A 23912-nucleotide genomic window follows, 5' to 3' on the forward strand; every position below is an offset into this window, starting at 1 on the left:
GCAGGGAAGGGGTGAAACTGGGCAGGGGGAGGGTGGACCAGAGGGGCGGTCCTGGGAGGGGGGGTGGAGATGGCAGCAGAGGCTGCTGCTGGATCCTATGTCCCCTCCTGAACTGAGTCACCCAACATGAGTCTCCTTGGTTCTGCGCCAGCTCAGGGGCTGGGGGGGCTGGTGCAGATCTGAGTAGACCCATCAGAGCCAGCCATGCTCGACATGTGGTAAGGGAACCAAGATTCCCTTACTCTGAGGAGGTCTTTGGCAGCTTCCCGGCCCCACAGGATACCGCAGCGGCCATTTTGGCACAGCTGTACTGCTGTGTGCCAGGGAAGGATAGGATTGGGTCCTTAGTCTCAGACCAAGTGTACATTGGATTGTGCCAAAGGGTGCAATCCTATACATACTCACCTGAGAGCAAGTCCAAGTATATAGGGCTTACTTTTATAGGACAAGTCCAAGAGGGCAGTAGGGCTTACTTTTAAGTGGATACACATAGGGTTGTTCTGTAACTCAAGGCCCAATACTATCCAGTTTTCCAGTGCTAATGCAGCTATGCCAATGGGGCATGTGCTGCATTCTGTGGTAGTTGTGGGGTAGTTACAGTGGCCTCCTCAGAGTAAGGGAATGTTTGTTCCCTTACTTCAGGGTTGCATTGTCCCTGCATCAGCTCTAGAGAGTTGGATAGGATTGAGCCCTCAGTGTATGAAGTAGACAAGGACCGTTAGACCGTCTAGGCCAGTATTATCTCAACTGGCAGCAGCTTTTCATTTAACCACTTATTATCTCAGCACTCCAAGGCAGTTTTTTTTTTTTTCAGGTCTTTCATTACATATTTATCATGGACAGTGATGTATACCAGACATAAACTGGCAGTGTTTTTATAAATGAGCAACTGTGGTTGTGATGAACAACTTAATAACCCACTGGATCCAAAGAATCTGCCATCCTGTTATCATGGTCCTAAGAAAGAAACACTCCTAGAACTGCTACTATTGGCATGATTCTAGGGAAGTGTTCTTTCCCAACTGTCCTGTTCTGCCATTTGTGAAAGCCCTTTCTTGGAAGTGCCACTGCATGTGATGAAGTTGTAAAGTGGAGGAATTTGGCAGGACCTGTTGGGTTTCTTCAGTTTGAAAGGAGAAAAAAGAAAGTGATACCTGAGCAAGTTGCATACCTGAAACGTATTAATTAGGATAACCGCTGCTTAAATCGCAAAAACCGATTTTACTTGGAAAGACTTTATTTTATTGGATCTATAGTATCTTGACAGTTTCCTGATAATATCTTATTTCCTGTACATTTTAATCAAATCTTGCAAAGACTTATCTCTTAACCTAGAAAGAATTAAATGTACAGGTCTAGCCTTTATATCCACAGATTTGGGACCCCCCAGATTCAACTCACTGCAAGTTCAGAACTCACGGTGGATGGCTACACTTGAGCTCCCAGATGCAACCAGAGTTCTCTGGTCATGTCCAGGAGCCTTTCTGAGGCCTGCAGAGGCTGCCTGCAGCCTCTGTAGGCCTTAGAGAGACCTCCAGAGATGCCAGAAATGCACATTCGGGTTTTTGTCAAAACAGGAAGGACCTTTTTGGCACTTCTGGAAGCCTTTCTGAGACCAATGAAGGCTGCATGTGACCTCTGAGGGCCTCACACCACCTCCAGATGGTGAGTAAACATCTCTGGTCACATCTGGAAGTCCTATGTACTGTACCCTTGGATTTGCTTATCCGTGGGTTTCAGTATCTGCGGGGTGGTCTGGAAACGGATCCCCCATAGATAATGAGGTCCAACTGTAACAACAACATTTAGATAATAAGCGGACATTTCCAAATCTGAAATTGAAACTTCACATACCCAGGTAAGTTGAAAGTGTCAGTTAAAAGAGAAAGGATTGTGCCTCTGTTTTTTTTTCTGCTGTCGCAGTGTTACAAATACACAAAAATGATGGGTGTTCATTTCTGCTGTACTGCAGTTAGTGTTTTACTGTTTATCTTTCCTAAAGTTTGGTTTTGCATTTTTGTCAGATGATCAGGTCACATCGTGGGAAAGAGCTTGATGGCTTTCTTGACAGATTTGATGAGCATTTGATCTCAAGTGTGGGTGGTAGGCTGTTCCAGTCATCTCACGTGTTAATGCATTCAGCACCCCCATCGCTTATGAAGTCTTCTTCAACTCCTGTGTTAAATCGCTCATCTCTTAGAGAAAGGTAATGTTCCATTTTCCATGGAGATGTGAAATGTGCTACAGTTAAACCTTTTAAATCCTTATTTTATATTCAGTACTTCAGATGGTGGGTATATTGCCCAGTGGTAAATAACTTAGGCGGAGTAAGAGTACTGGCACATCAAATAATGCTATGGCAGGGCCAAATCCTATCCAATTTTTGAGTGCCATTGTAGCTGTGCCAACAGGGCACACACTGCATTCTGTGGTGAGGGGGGGAAATTGTGGAGCGAATGTTTATTCGCTTACCTTGGTGCTGCATTGGCACTGGAAAGATGAATAGGATTGGGCCCACAATCAATAAAATGCTGTAAGGACCCAATTCTCTCCCCCCATGCTAGTGTGGGAGGGGTGGATCAGGAGGCTTCAGGGGGAAAGCTGCTTCATGTCTGTCATTTACAACAGGTAGTGCTGGTGGAACAGTAAATCTGCCAGCAGCACAAGCCCATAGGATTGGGCTGTTAGTGTGCTTAGCACCATTGCTGTAACGATCCATTGGCACTGAACAGATATTACTTTGGCATTAAAAGCAAGTATTTTAGTATGAATGTAGGGGTCAGGATGGGAAACAGCTAATTGTATTCAAACTTTCCTGTTGGTAATATCTAGTTAGAGAACGTAAGGTCACCTTACTTGCATACATGCCTTTCAGTCTCATTGCGTATGCAGTGCATCAGTGGTGACCAGTAGGTAGGCTAGAATCTGCTGGTAAATCTTTGGGTGATTTTTACAAAGTCTGCAGGAATTTTTGACAGTGTAATCCTATGTGTGTCTACTCAGAAGAAAGCTGCACTGAGTTCAAAGGGACTTGCTTCCCTTTTTGTGTTTAAGATTGCGGCCTAATTTTAGCAATAGCATGAAATCTTGCAAGTAAAGTGTCTTTGCCGTACCTGGCCTGGTATTCCTTCTTTCTCAGCCTCTGTGTTCCTCACTTGTAAAGTATGAGTATTAATTTATTTGCCTGTGACTAGGTGCTTGTGCAGTTCTTAGTGTTTGAAGTTAAAATTTCAGATCTATGTGAATTATGAATTTTTATATGCAGTTTTTTTTAAGTATATTGGCCTAGAAATGCATAGATAGTAAACTCTTCCCCCCTCCCCCAAATTGGCTTTAACCTCAGGCACCTGGCTCTGTTTGGTGAACAACATTCTAGTAAAAAACAAAGTAGATCCTGAAGTCTGCCTACCTGCCCATTACATTTCACGTCATTATCAAGGGTTAATAAAAATTTGCAGATGTATTATTTGCCACCTCCTTTATTCAGAATTTTTTCACATTGACTAGGAACTAGGACAGATCTGCTAATGAGCCCCAGGGAGACCTAGAGACAGGCTGGTAGAGGTGCCACCCTGCACCTCCCATTGCCTCCACAAGACATCTCACTGTGCCTTTGCCAACTGCCCCACACAGCTCCTCCAATCCAAATGGTGGGATCATGATGCCACTCACTTTGCTGATTCCTGACAAGCTAGGTCTCACCAAGTGGTTGGAGGAGAGTTAGCGAAAGAGGGGGAGAGAGGCGGAGAGGGAGAGAGAGCAAGTTGGGGGTTGGAGGAGACAGAGTGAGCAAGGGAAGAGAAAGAAACTTGTGGGGTGATGTCCTGTTAAATCGATGCTCTAGAGCAGGGGTGCCCAAACATTTTGGCAGGAGGGCCACATCATCTCTCTGACACTGTCGGGGGCTGGGAAAAAAATTGACCATTTAAAATTTGAATAAATTTACATAAATGAATATATTAGAGATGAAACTTGTGTGAATGAATGAAGGTCTTGCAGTAGCTCAAGGCCTATAAAAGGCCTTGCACAAAGCAAAGCCAGCCTTTCCTTCGCTGCCACTGCTGCATTACAGATGTGAAACGGCAAGTAGTGGAGGGAGCCCTTGCCCACAGCTCAAGTGAGAGGTTTAACAGTTGCTCACTTGCTGAGAGGTCAGCATGGGCTCCAGCAAGTCTTTGAAGGGCCAGAGGCTCATTGGAGATGAGGGGCTCCCTGAGGGCCTGATTGAAAGCCCCCGAGGGTCGCAAGTGGCCCCCGGGCTGGGGTTTGGGCACCCCTGCTCTAGAGCAGTGGTTCTCACACATTTAGCATTGGGACCCACTTTTTAGAAAAAGAATCTTGTTGGGACCCATTGGAAGCGATGTCATGACCGGAAATGACATCATCGAGCAGGGAAATTTTTAACAATTCTAGGCTGCAATCCTACCCACGTTTACCCAAGAGTAAGTCCTATTTACTATCAAAAGCACATACATAGTAGTCTGTTAAAAGTACAGGTCTGTAACATTTCCCCAAATACAGTCACATGCTATGGTAGCATCAAGTCTAATATATTAAAAAAATATTGAAATGAATGGGGACCCACCTGAAATTGGCTCATGACCCACCTAGTGGGTCCCGACCCACAGTTTGAGAAACATTGCTCTAAAGAGCTTATTTCTGCTGTAGACTAATTAGCCTCTCTTCGTTCCCCAACAATGGCCCTAGCTGTGCAGAAAATACTGCTAGACTCTACTACCAGGGTGACTTTCCTGTTTGAACTGCAGAGGTCCTCCTTCCTCCCTGTTCCATTCAGCAGCTTCTGCAGCAGTACCTTAACTTTCAGCTGCTCCTGGTCTGAGCAGCCACACACAAGTCTCCTCCAACCTTTCCTCTTTGTGCTACCCACACCCTTTCCTGCCTCCAAGTGCTGCTTTTATCCCTGAGGGTCCTGTTGCCTTCAAGTGGCTACAGCTGTGCAGCACACTCACTGCATTAAAGGCCCTGGTGTTTACCCCATGCTTCCCAGACCTGTCAGAGCCAAGGGGCCACTGTTAACACCCCACCCAATCACTTTGAGGGATCTTGCATGTTTCCAATACAGGTGATAGAATTGGCATGATATACTCAATCTTGGAAGTCATGAGTGTTGGGATTGAGGTTTCTGGAGTTTTCCCCAGTTATCCTAGAAATCCACCCTGCAAGAGCAATAGCTTCTGTGTAGCGCAGACCTCTGCCTTGAATCCCCAGGAATTAGGAACCATTAATTGCTTCCTCATCATCCCAGAGACTTGGGCCATTCTTGGTGGGTGTTGTGCAGCTTGGCATTGGTCCCGTGCTCTGTGTAGTCTGCCTTATATGTCATTTCTGGAATGGGCCCAGAATCCATCGCAAAGTGGAAACCTGTGGTTCTGGCTGAGACTGTGGTAAGGATAGACCTCTGCCCCATTTTTACCAGCAATAATGATAAATGATTTTTCTTTTCTTTTTTGAGCTTTCATCCTAAGCAAAAGAAATGTGTTTGAGAAGTGGAAGGAAACTGGTTGTATTAGCACTTCTCAAACTTATCCAACCCATGACACCCTTCCCCAGTGCTTGCAACCCAGGAGTAAATGGTGATGACAAGTTTCACATCATGCCATGACATTACTGCCACTTACCTCCAGATTTGGAGGCTTGCAGCTACCTTCCAAACAGCAGTAAGAAGCTCTGGAAGGGTGTGAGGGCTCTTTTAAGCATTCGAAAACCATACACTGCCAGCCGCACCGAGCCTCCTCCTGCTGTTTGCAAAGTCGTGTTGTGCACCTTGTGCCAGGTGGCAGGCATCCCACAACATCCCAGTGTGTGCCTCACAATGCCCTGGGGCATTGTGACACACAGCTTGGGAACTTCTGGGTTGTAGAGAAGGCTCCCAAGGAAGATATAAAATGGAATGTATGAGATAGAGATTGGATAGTCCAGTCCTAACTTGCGCAGGAATAGGCAGGCCAATTGGCCTGCGATGTATCCAGTGCAGGTTAGGAGGTGGCTGGAGGACAGCTTGGGGCATTTTCCCCCTTACCCTGTGTCAAACCCCAGCCACCCCTTTGGGACTACTCAGATGTGCACCAGCAAATTTGCTGGTGGAAATCTGAGCAGCCTATGTCAGGATGCTTGGGCCAGGAACGGGGGTTAGGGTTTGGCACAGGTTGCTGCAGCCAGTCCCACTCCCCTCCCAGGCCTGATCCGCCTCCAGGACCACTCTTCCCCTGCCCCAAAATGCCCCCTCCCCATCTCCGTTACACTCTCCTGCCACTCTCTCCCACCTGCTGCACTGGTCTGCCTGGACTGGTGCAAACTTACTCCTTTTGGCTGGTGCAGGGATGGGATATGGCAGGAGCAGACCAGTGCCTGTTCTTGTGCTGGTGCGGCTTCTCCTGAGTTGCCGCAAACATGCTTTAAAGTATGTTTGAACACTTGGAAGCCAGTGCAGTGGGCCTGCGCTGGCAGAAGATAAGTTTAGGATTGTGCTCTCAGTCATTCATGTGGAACTGTGAACAGTTTGATATTTTTTAAGCATGCAGTTTCTAAGAGGCTATAAAGCCATAGAGAGAGGCTTACTGTTTCCTGTTATGATAGGAGACAGCAAACCTGAGGGATTGATTCACCCAGTGTGATGTGACCTTGTCTGTTGTGCAGTTGACAGGTATCAAAAACTGCCTAGCTCGCCTGTAGAATAGGCAAGGTGCAACTCATCACAAGCAGTTACTCTTGACCTCTATTCCTTGTCTGATATGGTTCATCAGGACTTGATCTTGTCTGCTGTAGGTCAGAACAATAGATTTCCAACATATTTCTTGAGAAGCATGGTTATTGTAATGCTCATCACATCTTTCTTTGTATGCCAGATGCTCTAACCTACTTCCTTTCATATTCAGAGTACTGTGAAATATTTGTCAAAACAGATGGAATGATCTTCGTTGAAATCACTGTGGACCTGGCAGCCTCCATTTATGTTTTTAGTGCTGTCCAAAGGTGATTTGTTCATATAACCTTCTCAGAAAGGGATACTTCTTAACTTGAAGTCTCTTTACATGATAGAAGCTAGATTTTCAGGGTGAGCTGCTGAATGCTTTTTTGAAAGATCTGAGAAAGTCAGAAAGCCTCCTTCTCTACATGTGGCTTAATGGTTCTCTCCTGCAGTTACCGATTCAGTCTGCTGTACATGCAATACAAGACAGTATCCCACAAGACAGTGTCCTACTGTCATAGTGCATCATGCATTAGTATCCATCCCATCATGCCATTGGGGAGCTTCCTTTCTCCTCAGTGAGTGCTGTTAATTGAGGTACTTGTTTCATTGAAGAGGGAAGGTATGTTTCCCTTTGGAGTATTAAAATTGCTATTATGGTATTACCTTAGTAATAACATATTTCTAATTCAACAAGGGCCTCAGAAATGAAGATTAGATATGGGGTTTGGTGCCTATATTGTGGTGGCGCAATTATGGAATTCCCTCCCTCATGAACTGAGATCTGTACCCTGCCCTGCATTATGCAAGGACTAAAAAATTTTCTTTTTCATTTGCCTTTTTCATCATAGTTGCTTGGTTAAGGTATGCGTTTGGTTTGTGGGGGCTTCTCTCTCTGGATACTGTTATACGTTTTTGTGTCAGCTACTGCCATTTAAAGGCTTTTAATACGTTTTGATTATATTTATACAATGGCTTCTTATTGTCCATATGTGCTGCTTATTATTGTACTATTTCTTATCATAGATTCTTGGCTATAAGGCGGGAAATTTGTGCCCAAAAATCACTGGTGAATCACCGCCCTCGACTTACCTGCACAGTCACACAGGCAGGTGGAGGGGTCCATCTGCACCGGCCCAGGTCAGGGGGGTACTCTCAAGGAGGACAGGCAGCGGCACCTTCTCCAGGCCTTGTGTGGGGTTCCTGGCAACTGTGCCTCCCGCCCGCCTGCACCCGGCTGGTCCCCCCATTGCACCGGGAGCCGGAGGAGCCTGGGAGAAGGCAGAGTGGAAAGGGGGGGAAGCCTGCTGGCCTGGCACTCCCCTGTGCCCTCTTGGAGCCCACCACACATACTTGCTGCAGTCCTGCCACCTGCGGGGTCAGGGAGTGGGGGCATTCTGGCTGCTGCTGGCACTGCCAGACTGACGGAGGGCAGGGAGCGTCCTGTGCTTCCCTTTGCTGAGTGTACGGTTGCAGTGGGCAGGGGGGAAGGTGTGCTGCCCCCACGCCGGGGAGCACCTGGCAGGAAGTGGGCAGTGCAGCATGTTCCACATGCGCTCCCTGCCCTCTGTTCATATGGTGGCAGCAGCAGCCAGGATACCACCGATCCATTCCCTGCCCCTGTGGGCGGCAGAACTGCAGTGAGTGTGTGCGGTGAGCTCTGACGAGGCGCGGGGCAGTGCCGGGCTAGTAGGCTGCCCCCCTACCGCCTGCCTCCTCCAGGGCCTCTCCGGCTCCTGGTGAAATGGACCAGCCTGGCGCAGATGGGTGGAGGTGCAGCTGTCAGGAACCCCACACAAGGGGGTTTCAATCTCGATTGAAAGCCATTTCCTATTTATGAACCTGAAGGATGGCACTTCCTTAGGTAAGTGGGAAAAAAACTCACCCGGCAGCAGCTTGATCCTGGGAGTCGCTATGTTACCTCCCCCGCCCCTTAAGGAGCCAGAGCTAAATGCTTCCCAGGCTGGTGGGTCGCGATCCACCCATTTAGGAAACACTACTATACTATCAAATTAGGTTTTGTTCTGTTGTTACTGACTTTGCATGGCTTGAGATCAGCTACAGAAGTGTCTGTTTTAATCCAGGATTAATTCTTTTGACCCCTGACTTTCAATTACTATGTATAGATCGCAATGACGGAACAAATTTGCTTATCGAATGTGTTGCATCAAATCTCGTTTTGTTAATAAGCATTGTTGCACCAGTGTGCTCTCCAAAATTTATTTCGTCTTTTCAAAACGTTGTTATCCATGGAGCAATTTTCTTTTTCCCTGGGTTTTACAATAGTCTTCTGCTCTCTAGATGTGCATCTGCTCCTATAGTACTTTATTGATTTCTGCCCTGTGGTAGTTTGTCCTTGTATGTAACGTGTGTGGTTTTTTCCTTCTCTCAACACAAATCCTCTGCCTTTCAAACTGATAAATTCTTCATGAAACCGCAGAGGTGCAGTTGCACACATTGTGAGGCACTGGGGCAGGGGAAGAGCGACATGAAGAGCCACAAAATATTTTACAGCGTATGTTTTTAGTAGCCTGGCTGATAGAAGATCAGTGATGCATAAGTGAATGCATTATTGAAACATCTTACACTTGAAAATGCCTATTTTTTTACAAGATCAAGACTTGTGTACTTCTGTTTAATTAGAACATGTGAACTAATCTTATATTTGTAAATGTAATTGTCTGTTTTATCCGAGTAAATATGCAAGAATTTTACCTAGCCATGTTCTAAGATTCCTAGACTGCCTTACTTGATCATTATTGGTACAAATTGGAAGCTGATCCTGCACATTATCATTTTAAAAAAACTCCTTATCTCATAAAATGAAAAATAAATGCTTTTAGCTACATTACAAGAGAAAATAGTTTGTAGTGTTGATTGTTCTCAACATAGAATCTTTGAAATGAATTATGAATTGGCTTATTCTAGGTCACCGAGCTATAGATCCAGAGTGTTTATACAATCTATTGAAATCAATAAACAATTTAAACTGATGTAACTGTGGAATGTTTGCTAGTGCCAGGGGGAAAAAATAGAAGTATGACAAAGAATTTAGCTGGAGAGGTTTATTTTGTTTTGTAAGAGTAAAGTCAGTCAAATAATATGACTCTTCCTGCAACATTGCAAGAAACTAGTGACTTGTCAATCCCTTAAGCAAGAAGCTGGAGGTTTTACTTAGGCATTTTTTGAGTCTTTTTTACACTATGGAAATTCCTTTTTCTTTATAGTTTTAAGAAATTACTTTCTGAAAATGAGCTTCAGAGAATATCTCCAGTAGGACTTAGCACATCATAAAATGGTTTCAATTTAGATTACGGATGTTAAATTTCAGGTTTAGCTTTGTTGTATGGTGACTTTGGGTGGTGTAAATATTAACATAATGGCTTAAAGCTTTGATTAGGTTTTATAGTTATGGCTAAAATTAGACAATTAAAAAGGAGCTGATATTGTTTTTATTAATACTTAAATTTTGAATGTAGAAAATGAAGTTGCGGTGATGTGATCAGTAAACATTTCTTATGCCACAGCGCACACTAGTGGATTGTTTTGTCATTTCAGTGAAGAAATCTACGCAGTTTACAGTCAGTCCTAGATTTGTCCATCACAGGGGTTAATATTTCCAAAGAATAAATGAAGCTTTGGTTTGTGATAACTATATACTTTGTAGATTATGTAACTATGTAACTAAGCACATTTAGTAGAGAGTAACCAGTTGAACTCGGTGTTATGTCCTTCTGAGTAAATATAGATAGATTGCACTGCAGATACCTTTTCCCTGCACCCCATAACAATTTTAACATGTTCATTGTTTCAAATATTTAGATATTCCAGATTTGCATATATTTTTAATGTGTGTTTGAATTTCTATAGGCATTTTTAATCTTTTCTGTAAGCTGCCTTGGATGCCCTTTCAGGGAGAAAGGCGGAATATAAATAAATAACAAAGAATGTGTATTTCTAGAACTAAAAAAACTGAAATGGATTATTCTCAGCTCTGCTTGTACAAATATACAAACTGGGGAAGGGGGGAGAAATGGGTGGGGGGAGAAATTAATAGGAGAAACTTAGCCCACTGTAGTTATGCTAATTGTTTTTGCTGTACAAGCATCACACATAATACATGTTGTCTATTATTATAATTTTGAGTGCTTTCCACTGTTTAAAATGAGTTCATCATACGTATCTATAAAAGAAAAAAAAATAACTTGACCTTGTATATGTCCAAATGCCAGTGTTCACAACATAACTATCATCACATCAAGTGATATGGCCCTTTAAATTTATTCCAGAATTTTTTAATTCTAGGTTTCATTCTAGCTGGCGCACACCAGTCAATGGAGAAGAGATCCATAAGCGAGTTAAAAATATCATAAGGACACATAGCGCAAGGCAAAGGCTAACATTTGTAAGTATTAAGAGTAAGCAACATCCATTTTTGTACATAAAATGTTACAGAGAAAGTACACTGTAAGGTTTTTTAATCATATTTGTTCATTGGAACATGCAGGAAACTAACATAAGAACAGCCCCGCTGCATCAGGCCATAGGCCCAACTAGTTCAGCTTCCTGTATCTCACAGTGGTCCACCAAATGCCTCAGGGAGCACACAAGACAACAAGAGACCTGCATCCTGGTCTCTTGCATCTTGCAACAAGACCCCTTGCATCTGGCATTCTGATATAGCCCATTTCTAAAATCAGGAGGCTGCACATACCCATTATGGCTTGTAACCTGTAATGGGTTTTTCCTCCAGAAACTTGTCCAATCCCCTTTTGAAGGTATCTAGGCCAGATGCCATCACCACATGCTGTGGCAAGGAGTTCCACAGACCAACTACACGTTGAGTAAAGAAATATTTTATTTTATCTGTCCTAACTCTCCCATCACTCAATTTTAGTGGATGTCCCCTGGTTCTAGTGTGTGAGAGGGTAAAGAGCATTTCTCTATCCACTCTGTCCATCCCCTGCATAATTTTGTATGTCTCAGTCATGTCACCCATCAGCTGCCTCTTTTCTAGGCTGAAGAGACCTGTAGCCTTTCCTCATAAGGAAGGTGCCCCAGTCCAGTAATCATTTTAGTCACTCTTTTGCACCTTTTCCATTTCCACGATGTCCTTTTTGAGATGTGGTGACCAGAACTGGACGCAATACTCCGGGTGTGGCCTTACCATCGTTTTGTACAACGGCATTATATTAGCCATTTTGTTCTCAATACCTTTTCTAATGATCCCAAGCATAGAATGGGCCTTATTTACCACCGCTGCCCACTGGGTCAACACTTTCATCGAGCTGTCCACCCCCCCCCCCAAGATCCCTCTCCTGATCTGTCACAGACAGCTCAGAATCCATTAGCCCCTATGTGAAGTTTAGATTCTTTGCACCAGTGTGCATGACTTTACACTTACTTACATTGAAACGCATCTGCCATTTTACTGCCCATTCTGCCAGTTTGGAGGTATCCTTCTGGAGCTCCTCACAATCGCTTCTGGTCTTCACCACTCTGAAAAGCTTGGTGTCGTCTGCAAACTTAGCCACCTCGCTGCTCAACCCTGTCTCCAGGTCATTTTTGAACAGGTTGAAAAGCACTGGTCCCAGGACAAATCCTTGGGGCACATTGCTTTTCACTTCCCTCCATTGTGAAAAACTAGAGAGTGTTTTCTTGTACAGTACTTTGTGCTAGACAGTGGAGAAAATCTGAAACTGTGTGAGTCTTTCTTGTGATTTCTAACTCTCCGTGATGCATGGCATAAAATGAGAGACCTTTCTCCTCTCCACCAAACCATTGTGTAGAGATGGTTTCTTGTGACTGGAGCAGAGAAGGGGAGCCCCGCACCCCAAGCAGAGAGTTAACCTGAACTTAACCTCAAGGCCCAATCCTATCTAACTTTCTAGCACCAATGCAGCTATGCCAAGGGGATGCGTGCAGCATCCTGCAGTGGGTGGGGGGAGTCATTGAGGCCTCCTCAAAGTAAGGGAACATTTGTTGCCTTACCTCAGGGCTGTATTGCAGCTGCATCAGCACTAGAAAGTTGGACAGGATTGGGCCCAAATACACAAAAATGATTTAAAGAAATTTTTTCCATGAGTCAGAACTAAACATGAAAAAATATAATGGTTGCCTTGAACATAAACTGAAATAGAACCTCTAAACCCAAAAAACTGGTAATTGAATAAAAATCAGTTTTTCAATAATTGGACGCTCGGTATTGTATTTTGTTTGCTAAAATCACCATGTCTTTAAGTTTAAAAATGTTTTCTCAAGTTAAATACAGGTTGATTATCCCTTATCCAGTTGCTTGGGACAGGAAGGTGTCTAGATTTCAGATTTGCCTGGATTTTGGAACAATTGCATAAATAGAATGAGCAATGTTTCCTCTTGCTCTTTTCATTACTACCCATATGGGTGTTCATTGACCTCTCTGACATTTTTCAATAATGTCTGTACAGGTACATCCCCCAGAGCAGAGAATAGAACTTGGAGCCTGTACCTGCACTGTACGTGGGAATGAGCACAAGTTTTCACACTACAGAAAGTTTTAAAAATAGTCTTGGATAAAAATATCTGGATTTTTTTAATGGAGTCCAGATTTTGGTTATCTGGATAAGGGGTAATCTACCTGTAATAATCACTTTCTTTTCATAGCATTACATTGTAAGTGTTGGAGTTGGTGCAACTCTGTCTGCTGTCCAGAGGGGGCAGGATGCTGTCCAGAAGGCATCAAGCTATGGCCCAGTGACTCTGACCTTTCTACCTGTTCTCTCTGTGATCCTTGTGGGGTGTGGCCCTAACCCTTTATCCTTCCCTTCTCCTCTGACAACTTTCTCTTGCCCTCTGACCATGAGCCTGTTAAGATGCGCACACCAGGGCTCTGATGCAGCTCCAGGGCCTTGCTATTTTTAAGTGTTAGCTGAACCTCTGATCCTAATCAGATGCTGTAAATATACACTCAGTGGAACTGTAAGTAAATAACTTATTTTTTTGCAACTTTAACAGGCCATTGCCTCTTTGTCTTTTTTATTGATTAGCAGTCAGCCGGGTGAGGAAGGTTCCCTGGGGTGATAACCAAGGGGGGGGGGGTCTGCTGCTTAAGCTGCTCTGCTTCCCCCCAAAGAGGAAACTATTTTTAATTTCCTCCAACAGTAAGCGGAAGAGTTGGGTATTATTCTGGTTGAAATGTTTCTAAATGTATTTTAAGACAACTTAAAATGCCTGAACTAGAAATTTAAAAAATATTGATGAACCAAAAGTGTACACCTGTTTTAATGGTTGGTTTCCCTGCCACTACCTTCTTTTCAATTCATGGAAAAATTGAGGGAGAGGAAGCATCCATCATCATAATGAAACTTATGAGTATCAACATGATCAGACAGATTCTTTTATGGACCTCTTTGTGGATTCCAGATAAAATATATTACTTTATTTATAAAATATTTTATAAGTATTTCACTTGTGTTATTGCAGTTTTGCCTGCAGCAGGTCAATGTTATTATTCCCATATTGCAGATGGGAGACTGAGACTGAAAGATGGATCTTAAACCACCGAAGACTTCTTAGCTCAGATTTGTAGCCACTGCATTGTTGCCTAGAAAAAAGGGTAGTAAAATTCTAGAAAGTGTGTATAGTGTAGACCAGGGCTTTTCAAACTGGGGTGCCACAACACCCCAGCCTGTGGGCCCTGGCCTCTGCCCCTTAAGGGGCGGGGGCAGCCAGGAGGCAGTGGCTCAATCCCCAGGATCGCGCCACTCGGGGCTGCAGGGGCTTGGGTGCACTTACCAGAGCTCCTGCAGCCTCCTGGGGGTGCGGGGAGCCCTGCTCCACCTTCTGCAGGGCTCCCCAATGCTTTAGTAATGAAAGTGGAGCAATTGCGCTCCACTTCCGCTAAACCAAAAGTGCTCCACTTTCACTGTTGCTGCTTCGGAGAGCCCTGCAGATGCTTGTGCAGGGTTCCCCGCACCCCCGGGAGGCTGCAGGAGCTCTTCCCCCCTCCCCGCTGCTTCCCCCTGCCCCTACAAGGACTTACAGTGGTTTTCAAACTCCCAGAGAGTTTAAAACAGATGGTGTAGACTGAATGCCTCCTTACTCACATTTCAATTCGAAAAATTGCTGGTTTGCATGTGCCATACCTTGTGTGTTCTAACTACATTGCAGTAAGCCTAGTCTACTACTGTTCTGTGAATCCACTCCAATCTGTTGGAATAAAACATAGAAGAAAGTGTTAAAATACATGCCTTTCCCAAGCCAAGGGGCATTTTGCTTTGTTTTCTAAAAATGAGTGGACTTCCTCAGTTAGATAAGACCATGAAATTTTGTTCTTGATTTTCTTAGGATGAAAGTCATTTATCAAAAGGAGAGTCTATTAAGACAGGAGACTCCTATAAGACAGAAGATTCCAGAGAGAATCGAGACATTTCATGTGCAGACTCTTTAAGCAACAGTGATCTGAGCAGGTAAAATACCAAGATATTGTTGTGTGATCCTTGATGAGGCTGGAGAATTTGTTTTTGTTGTTATGCCTCAAAAATGTCCTGCCAGTAGATAACCGTGGGAACTTACACATTCATACACGTCCTCAGCCTTAGAATACAGCAAAAGGTAATGACAAAGTTGGAAAGCCTGCACTTTTAAGGTTGTTTGATGCTTTGCATTTAGGTGCCAGCCAAGCAACCATAATAAAACTTCAAAGGAAACAGATACACAGATTCCCTGAGTTACGGACATCTGATTGCTGCGTCTTTGCTTTCACACAGGCATGGCTGTGTCATTGCTTTCACACAGGCACAGTACATCTGTTCTTGTCCTTTGGCACAGGAAAAATAGCACTAGGTCAGCCAAAGCTAGCTGTTTTGAGATACGTACATTTTAACTTCTACACAGTGTTTCTCAAACTGTGTTTTGGGACCCACCCAATTTCAGCTAGCCCATTCATTTCAGTGTATATTTTATTTTTAATATATTAGACTTGATGGTATGTGACTGCATGTGGTATGTGGACTTGATGGTATGTGGCTGTATTTGGAGAAATGTTACAGATTGTACTTTTAACAGGCTACGATGTACAGGTGCAACTTATTTATAGGTCCCTTTAGGGAGAAGGGCAGGGTATAAATAAAGTTTATTATTATTACTATTATTATTATTTATCCACGGTTTTTTTCTCTGTGGATTTGTTTCAATGAATGGGGTGGAGGGAACCGAGAGTCACATGCACCTTTGCCTCCTTGCCCTGCACTGTCTTCTCACTCAGTTTCCAGGCAGCCCAAAACACTGCAAAAAGGCTCCACCTGGCACAGGCAGGGAAATAGGCCCTGGAGCCATGGAAGAGGTTCCCCTTGCGAAGGAACAGTAACACTCTTGGAGCCCCTGAGCCAGCAAAGAGGCTGAAGAGGGGAAGGGAGGCGGAAAACCTCTGTAGCCAGAGCAGGTGCAGCAAGGTGGAGCGTTCTCTCTCTCACTCGCACACGAACACACAGGGGCAGGTGCGGTAGCAACAGAGGGGATTGCTTTAAAAAACTCAGGGAGTGTTTGCTGAATTCCCCCCCCCCCCCCAGGATAATGCAGGCACTCCAGGCTCCAGCCTACAGAAACAAAACAGCCCAGCAAGCAAGTCTTCCCAGCAAGCAAAGCATGAGATTTAGGCTACAATCCTCTCTATACTTTCCTGGGAGTAAGTCCCATTGACTGGAATGGGACTTACTTCTGAGTAGAAATGCATGAGACTCTTAAAAGCTCAGCATCCCACCTGTGAAAGAAGTGGGTAGCTGGTAACGGGGAGGGCTGAGAGCAGAGGGGGAGGCAGAGGGGAGGGGATTGATAACAGCTGCCTTCATTTCCTTCCATCCGGAAGTGTCAGGCTGCAGCATATTTGCTTAACTCTATGGAATTTAGAGTTAATCATGCCGAGTCACGGAACTAAATAGGCTCCACCTGTATATGCTTTTAACAATGATAGTCAACGGGGCTTACTGCCAGGTAAGTGTGGATAGGATTGCAACCTTTGGGATGTTTGGGAAATTTTTTCCTGCAGACTGATTATGATAGACTCCTGCACCATTGAGCTAGATGTCCACCATTGAGCTAGATGTACTTCATTAATTTAAATGGGTTTAAGTACACTTCTCACCTTGATTTTACTCTTGTGAAATAAGAACTGCTGTAACATAGCTCCATACCACATTGCCACAGTAATATGAGAAGTCCTGAGTCACATGGGAGATATCCATGCTGTGATTTATCCTCATCTCAGCCTCCAAACTTTTCTTCTCCAACCTTTTGTCTTGTTACCTAATGCATTCAAAGCCATGTATGTATGTTCTGAGATGGGACACATGGATCATTGTGGTACCTGCAGGCCATGAATAAAGAATTTGCAACAGCCATTCCCCCAGCTTTATTGAACATGATGGGCTTTGATATGTCACCTCCAATCGGGGCTGGGCACTGATGGGGCTTTTCACAGTCTGTAGTGAAAGCTGGAAATGATGTGAGAGAGTCAAGGACATCCTGACAGCTTGAAGTCTGTCAACGTCCTCATAAATAGCACACCAAGGCAGAGTTCAGAGGAGAACGTCGTTTTGCTGACCAAATGTTCACACTAAAGTAAATGATTGAAAACCATTGGGACTGCACAGAAGGTCCATGGTGTTGAAATATTTAGTGCGTGAGTGACTTTGAAAAGAACTTGTGGGACTCTGAAAAAGATGGAACAAAAGCATGTGACAGGTGCATGACAGGTATTTTCAAAAGTGGAACTGAGTGCAGCTATCCTGCTTTTAATATGATTTGTGCATGTAATCCCCAGACCACATCAGCTCAACTTGTCAGGATAGTTTCCAGTTAAGACAGCAGATGAATATCTTTCTAACATGGATGTAGCCGTGTCCATTCTAGTGTTGAATTTCTTATGAAGAAGGGGTGACTAATGGCAGTGCAGCAATCTCTCAAGCAATGTGACATTGTCAGGCCATTGATGTGAAAGTTACAGGAAGTGCTGCCAGTCTTGATGACTGTATCTCAGCTTGTCATGATGTCTGTGGTTCTAGGTGAAAGGAGCTGAGGTGCTGCTCTTCATGTACTAGACCATATTGGGCTTCATTCACCTTTTAGGGCCTTCTAAGAAAGAGTGCATGGTCAGTTGTTCTTTATGCATAAAACTTAGACCAACTGATTTTAACATGGGCATTTTTAAAAGGAATATGCCATGATTATAAAAGTGATTAGACTTTCTTCTTCTACTACTGTCAAGAACCATCTTATGCAGCTATTCTGCTGGTGATATCTAGGCTCTCATCCAAAGGCTGGATCATCTTTAGTCACTAGTATTTAAAACATTTGGTTGGTGTTGCCTTCAAATCCTGATCAAGCATAGGGCATTAGACAGTCTAAGCTGCTAGACTGATGCCTGTGAAAGCCATATAAGAGATGCTGAGTCCCCAGATAGTATGAATGGTCTTTGAAATGCCCTTTGTGAGTGCAAGGTGTAGAACACCACTTGAGTTTCACTAGATAGTTACTTCTTGAACCATATGCGCTATTGATTATGCTGATCCATCCAGAACATTGTCAGTATCATTCAATGATTTGGCCTTCTTCACAGTCCCATATGCACACAATAGCCCGGGGGCTCTTTTTCCAAGGTGGGTGGGTATAGCAAGCATTATGATCTGACAGTCACTGTAAAGACTTCTGCGTTTGCTTAATTCAGTGATGTGGACGCTCACCATGAGGAAATTATTTCCAGCTTCTGGGTATCTCTGTGAAAGGGGCCAAAACCTTCAGGTAGAGTCTCCGGGAGGGCGGAATGAGGAGCAGATTCAGCCCGGAAGGGGGTGGAGTCAGTGGAGGCCTCCTCCACTATAAACTAACACCCTTCCCTGCCCTCACATTAGGCTTCCCAGATTTGTGCCAGCTGTAGCTGGGGTGGATTTGACAAGCCCCATAGGACAGGCTGGTGTGTTATTTGGGGTAAGGGGAAATGTATCCCCTTATCCTGATGAGACTTCCAGTCACTCTTAGCCTGCACTGTATCCAGTGAAGGTTATGTGGCTTGGTTGCAGTGGTGCTGATTAGGACTGGGCTTTCAAGATGTTTTCGTATTAATGTCTTTCACTTTTCTCTGAGTATAGAAAAGTCACATTTTAACATGCATTCTTTATGTGGGGGCATTTATTACTAGTTCTTCCACACGGCAGAGCATCATGGTTCATCTGGATAATGGTGAATATTGGACCAACAGAGCTGCTGAATATAAAGGCAAACCCCACAGAGCAATCTTTGAAGACAGCTTGGAGAAAATATATCGAAACATGTACAGACAAGCATCCAGCACGATGTCAAAGGATAAAAAAATAAATTCCTGATTAGGAATCGGGTGCAAATGAACAGTATGCCAGATCAATATTTTTAATGAAAATGTTGTTTGTCTAACAAATGTTTGTATGCTTTTTTTTTTTTTTTTTTTACTGGAAATGTTTTTACATGAGCTTGTGAAATTCTGAGGCTGGGACTCCCAAAAAGAAATCAAATAAAATTTGGGGGATCTTAAATGGGGCATATAGTTTGCTTATGGCTTTTGGCTTTGCATTTTTCATGCTTCCAGTTTTAAATTAGGGCAGATTTGCACACATCCACCATGCAACTGTTCAAGGCACTGTGCCCTTCCAGCATTAATACAGGCACATATGAGGACATTTGTTGTCCTATCATCATGAGTAAAAATTTCCTATACAGTGTTACTGAAAAACAACCATTTAACTGTTTTTCAGCAGTGTCATAGTAATAAGCATCTTCCTGAAAATCTCCAGCTCGTAAATTTGTCTGTGAATGGGGTGGGGGAGGAGGGAGAGAGGAGCACTAACATGGTATGGATTTTTCTATGGTGAATGAGGGCCAAATCCTATCCAATTTTCCAGTACTGGTGCAGCTGTGCCAATGGGGTGTGTGTGCCATCCTGCAGTGGGGAGGCAATCACAGAGGCCTCCTCGAGGAACGGGAGCATTTATTACTTACCTCGGGGCTGCATTGTGGCTACACTGATGCTGGAAGAGGATTGGGCCCTGAGTGTGTGAATTCATCCTAAATGTGACATGGTTGCCCCCAGAAGAGTCACTTCCATTATCAAACAGGTGTCACATAATATCTGCTTTGATAGATGGAGAAGGGCTGGCAGGGGTATCTTATACTGTATGCATCTAATACTATACTAGTATGTAAAATTGTTTTGGAAGTTTTGTAAAAGGAGAAAATATTGCCAATTTAAGTTCAAGTTTTCTATGTTTTTATATTTTAAAAAAAATTCATAGTGTGTTTTTAATTTGTTTGTTTGTGCCCCTTTTTTGCCAAAGTACTGTACCTCTGTAGTTTTGCCTATGAATCACACTCCCCAAGTGTAAATGCATTTGGAATCTATACCAACCTAGAAGTCAAAGGAAATGCATTTTTCCTTATTTTCCATGCCTCTTTTGTTTCTGTTTGTAACCCATCCTTTTTTAACATAACTATGTCAGCAATGTATCTTTTATTCCTAAACTTCCCTTGATCTAACAGTTGCCAGTATTCTTTTCAGATTGTGTCAATGCTATATCAGTGCATAGTTAAGTACAAAAAGAGCAGGACTGGAACATAACAGCCAGCTCATCTACTTAAATGCCAGCAATATGAATTTTCTATACCACAATCTGATCAAATTTGGAGCCCGTTCTTCTAGGCTCAAGGGAGGTATTGGCAGAACTCTATTGGCAGAGCTGGCATCTCTCTGCTAAAGGCCACCAAATGTTCACCAGAAGTTTTGAAACTTCCCCAGAGAAGAAACCTTTCCAGCCTTCCACTGAGTATATCACATATTAACAAATAAGGGCAGCCTGCCCACTCTCTTCAGGCATCAAGTAATGTATTGAGGCAGGGAGTATCTTCCCTTTCAGAAGGGGAAGATATATATTTTTTTAAGAATATTTGCTTCCTAAGAGCAAAGAAATAATAGGCTCACACTGGTGGCATCAAATGTATCTTTCTTTCTATCGCCACATGATATTATTGTATCTAACCCAGAAAATATTGAAAAATGCTGTGGCCCAACCAGGGCCTTGGGGGACCTAAAAGCAGACTCTACATGTAGTCAGATGGTTGTATAGAAAAATCAGGTCTGGTCTTTGGGTGAGTTTAAGAAAAAGTACCAGTGGTGGCCACTGGTGACATCTTTTCTATTCTAACAGACCATGCTGTGTATTTTCAGAATGTTATATTGGGATACATATGTAGAAGATCATGGAGACTAATAAACTGCATGCCAAATAGTGGGAAGTGTGCTGGTAGATGCTGTGCTGGTAGACCCGTGCTGCTGTGGGTCTACACTAATTCTTGGTCCTTAACTTCCAGATCTGTTGAGTATGTCAGTCTTTGGATGGAAATTTATGTGCCATTAATCACCTCATTGGGACCAGTGTGCATGCCTTTTTTTGTATGCAAATAGCATGTGTATGTGACCTGGTTGAGTTGGGGTAGTGGAAAAGCACAGTCCCAATGTGGTTCAGGCCACCTCACACTATTTGTACAATAAGAAATATACAACAAGCATGCCAAGTATCACACCTAGTTTGGCCCTTAGTTCCTTTCCTTAGTGTTAGCTGCTGACAGATGTGAAAAGAGGTAGGGATTGGTGCAATAGCTGCTCCTGTCACAAAGGCATTGATTGCCTTTTAAAGCTGAGGAAAGCAATGGTTTTTTTCTATACCATTTTCTAGAGAAAAGAACTCTTGGGGAAGGGTTTTCTTTACAAGATGAAAGGTTCCTGGTTCCCTATACACAGGCTGTTCCTTTCCCCTTTCCCATGGCACCTCACCCACCCAGGAGGAGAAAGATGGGGAGAGAGACTAACTTACAGCCTCCTGCTCTGAAATGGGTCTCCTTGAACCTGTTCCAGGAATTTTACTGGTGCACGTCTAAGGAGAAAAAGGGAGCTGGAAGGCTGCCCAGTGAGGGGATAGAATCTGCTGTGTGCTATCACTGCTGGATTTCCCCCCCTTCCACTCCCTCCCTGCCCAAGTTTTGCCCTATTCCACACTTCCCCACTCTCTTGCTTCCCCCACTGGCATACCTGCTCTGGTAGCTGTCCAGTGCTCTGGCAACACATGTGGAGAGGTTCTGGCCTTCCTGCCAGCACTCCAGTAGCACACTATTTTGCATGTTACTGGAAGTGATTTTATGATTGCCATTAGGCAGTAGATGCTGGTGGAATGCTAGTTCTGTCAGCCCAAAGAACCCATAGGATTGGGCTGTCAGTCTAGTATACCTGACCATGCAAAACACTCTTGATATCACTCTGTCAGACCTTTCATGCCTCACTCCCCTCTTTTAGGAATGCATCACCTCTCTTCAAACCTGCATAAATATCCCACTGCCCAACCCTATCATCAGATTTTTGGCAGGAGGACCTTGTCCCACTATAGTAAATTGGCTGCCACTGATGTGCACAGTACAGGTGGCTCTTGTTAACCATGGATTCGATACTCACGGATTTAATAATCTGCTGGTTCCAGACCTGTGGGGGAGACCCACCAGCACCAGCCAAAAGTGACCTGAGTTGCCTGCCAAGAGGTAATGAAAAAGATTTTACTTACATCTTGCAGGCTATTTAATTCCCCACCCCCGGCATACAGCACATCTGTTGGCAGAGCTATATTGTTACGTGAAAATCCCCTTTTTCCTTTTAAGTTGTGATTTTATATCTGGTTATAGGCCAAACTTCTCACAGGCCCAATTTCCAAAAACCCTGGTAAAAGTCACAAGTTTACACAACCTCCAGCTCTCCATGCACACAGCAACAAAGACTTTAGCAACAAAGACTTTAGCAGCAAAGTCTAAAGAGTAAATTGTTGCTTAAGTGTCTCTTATAGTTGTATTGTTTAAATCAATCACTGCGTATTGTAAGTTTCCCCAGCCAAGGAAGCCAGCCATTAGACCCATTGAATTTTGCTGATATGCTGATAAGGGACTTCCTGACCCCCCCTGGTGGGTGGCAGTTCTCCCTCAGCTCAGCGCCCAGCCCCTCTCAAAATAAAATCCTTTTAAGAGAGGACTCCGGCCACATGTCCTCTCTCTCTGGCTGACCCTCCAAGGCAGAGGTCCTCCTCCATAGGACTCTCCACTGCCCATCCAACTACTTTTCAAGACAGGTAACTATATCTGCGCCTGGAACCTTTTCCCTTCTCCCTCCCCCTCCTTTTCTCCCCTTCTCTCCCCATCTTTAGTTAGCAACTGGGTTATGCAGACCAGGGACCCCTAAATCCTTCCCTAAAATCTTTCCCTTTTTCTAATCTTCTCGGATGCACCAAATACACTCTACATGCAACCACCATAAGCTAGGTACACTAGATGCAAATACTAGGACCGAGGCTCATCATTTTTCATGTGCATTATGTTACCTGTGTGCTTTGTAATAAAAAAAAATATAATCTTTTACTGAAAGTTATCTTTCAGTCTCTTTTCAAGCTAAAAGGGAATTTCTCCGCAGTACGCCGTCTTGTTATCTAGCCTGCAATCCTGAAGTTCCAAAAAGGGTAGTGTACTAATTCCCCTAAACCAAAACAGCCCTTTTTGGTAACAATATGCCATAATGTGGCAAGAGATAGGATTGGGGCCCTAAGTCAGCAACCTGTTATCTCTCTCTCTTTTTGTGTGTGTGTGTGCGTGTGTGTGCGTGTGTGCGTGTGTGTGTGTGTTTTAGTTGCCTTCCAAGTATAAGCAGTCTATTTTGCATGTTAATAACTCTTTCAGATTTGAAATGCAGGTAGAAATTCCTCATCTCTCCCCATGTATAATCCCCCAGTCACTTTGCCTTTGTGTGGTTGGCTAACCTTCTGTTTGTTGGCAGCAGCTTGTCTATCGGGCAGCCTGCATCTCCTTCTTGACTGCAGAGTGTGATAAGTAACATTTCAGGCAATGAACCAATATACTAATAAACAGTAATTGTTTCGTGCACCTTGCCTTCTAATACAATTTAAATCCCTTCTATCAAATGCAAATTTCTAAGTTCCCAAGTAGAGCTTGAAATAGCATTTTTTCTGTGCTTCTTCCTTATCTTTTGCCATCCACAAAGTGGTGTGTCAGTAGCGGGAGATGGCATAATTCCACCAGAATCACTTTGTGTCTTAAGAAAGCTTCCTACTCCACTACTGAAGAAAACTGGATAAATGAGGAGCTGGAATTTAGT

The 23912-nt window shown here is 43.8% G+C and overlaps 1 protein-coding gene across 1 annotated transcript in view; it reads left to right on the forward strand.

The window, feature by feature from the left end:
* The window catches only part of SPATA6 (spermatogenesis associated 6), a 42078-nt gene extending 18727 nt beyond the window's left edge, over window positions 1–23351 (forward strand). Inside the window, exons 10-13 of the mRNA XM_066624096.1 lie at window positions 2025–2206; window positions 11015–11114; window positions 15035–15156; window positions 18882–23351. Coding sequence (XP_066480193.1) covers window positions 2025–2206; window positions 11015–11114; window positions 15035–15156; window positions 18882–19065 — 588 coding nt within the window. The 3' untranslated portion in view covers window positions 19066–23351. The remainder of the gene's footprint in view (window positions 1–2024; window positions 2207–11014; window positions 11115–15034; window positions 15157–18881) is intronic.
* The last annotated feature ends 561 nt before the right edge of the window (window positions 23352–23912 follow it).

This window comes from Tiliqua scincoides, chromosome 4 (genome assembly GCF_035046505.1).
Source record: "Tiliqua scincoides isolate rTilSci1 chromosome 4, rTilSci1.hap2, whole genome shotgun sequence".
Lineage (NCBI taxonomy): Eukaryota > Metazoa > Chordata > Lepidosauria > Squamata > Scincidae > Tiliqua > Tiliqua scincoides.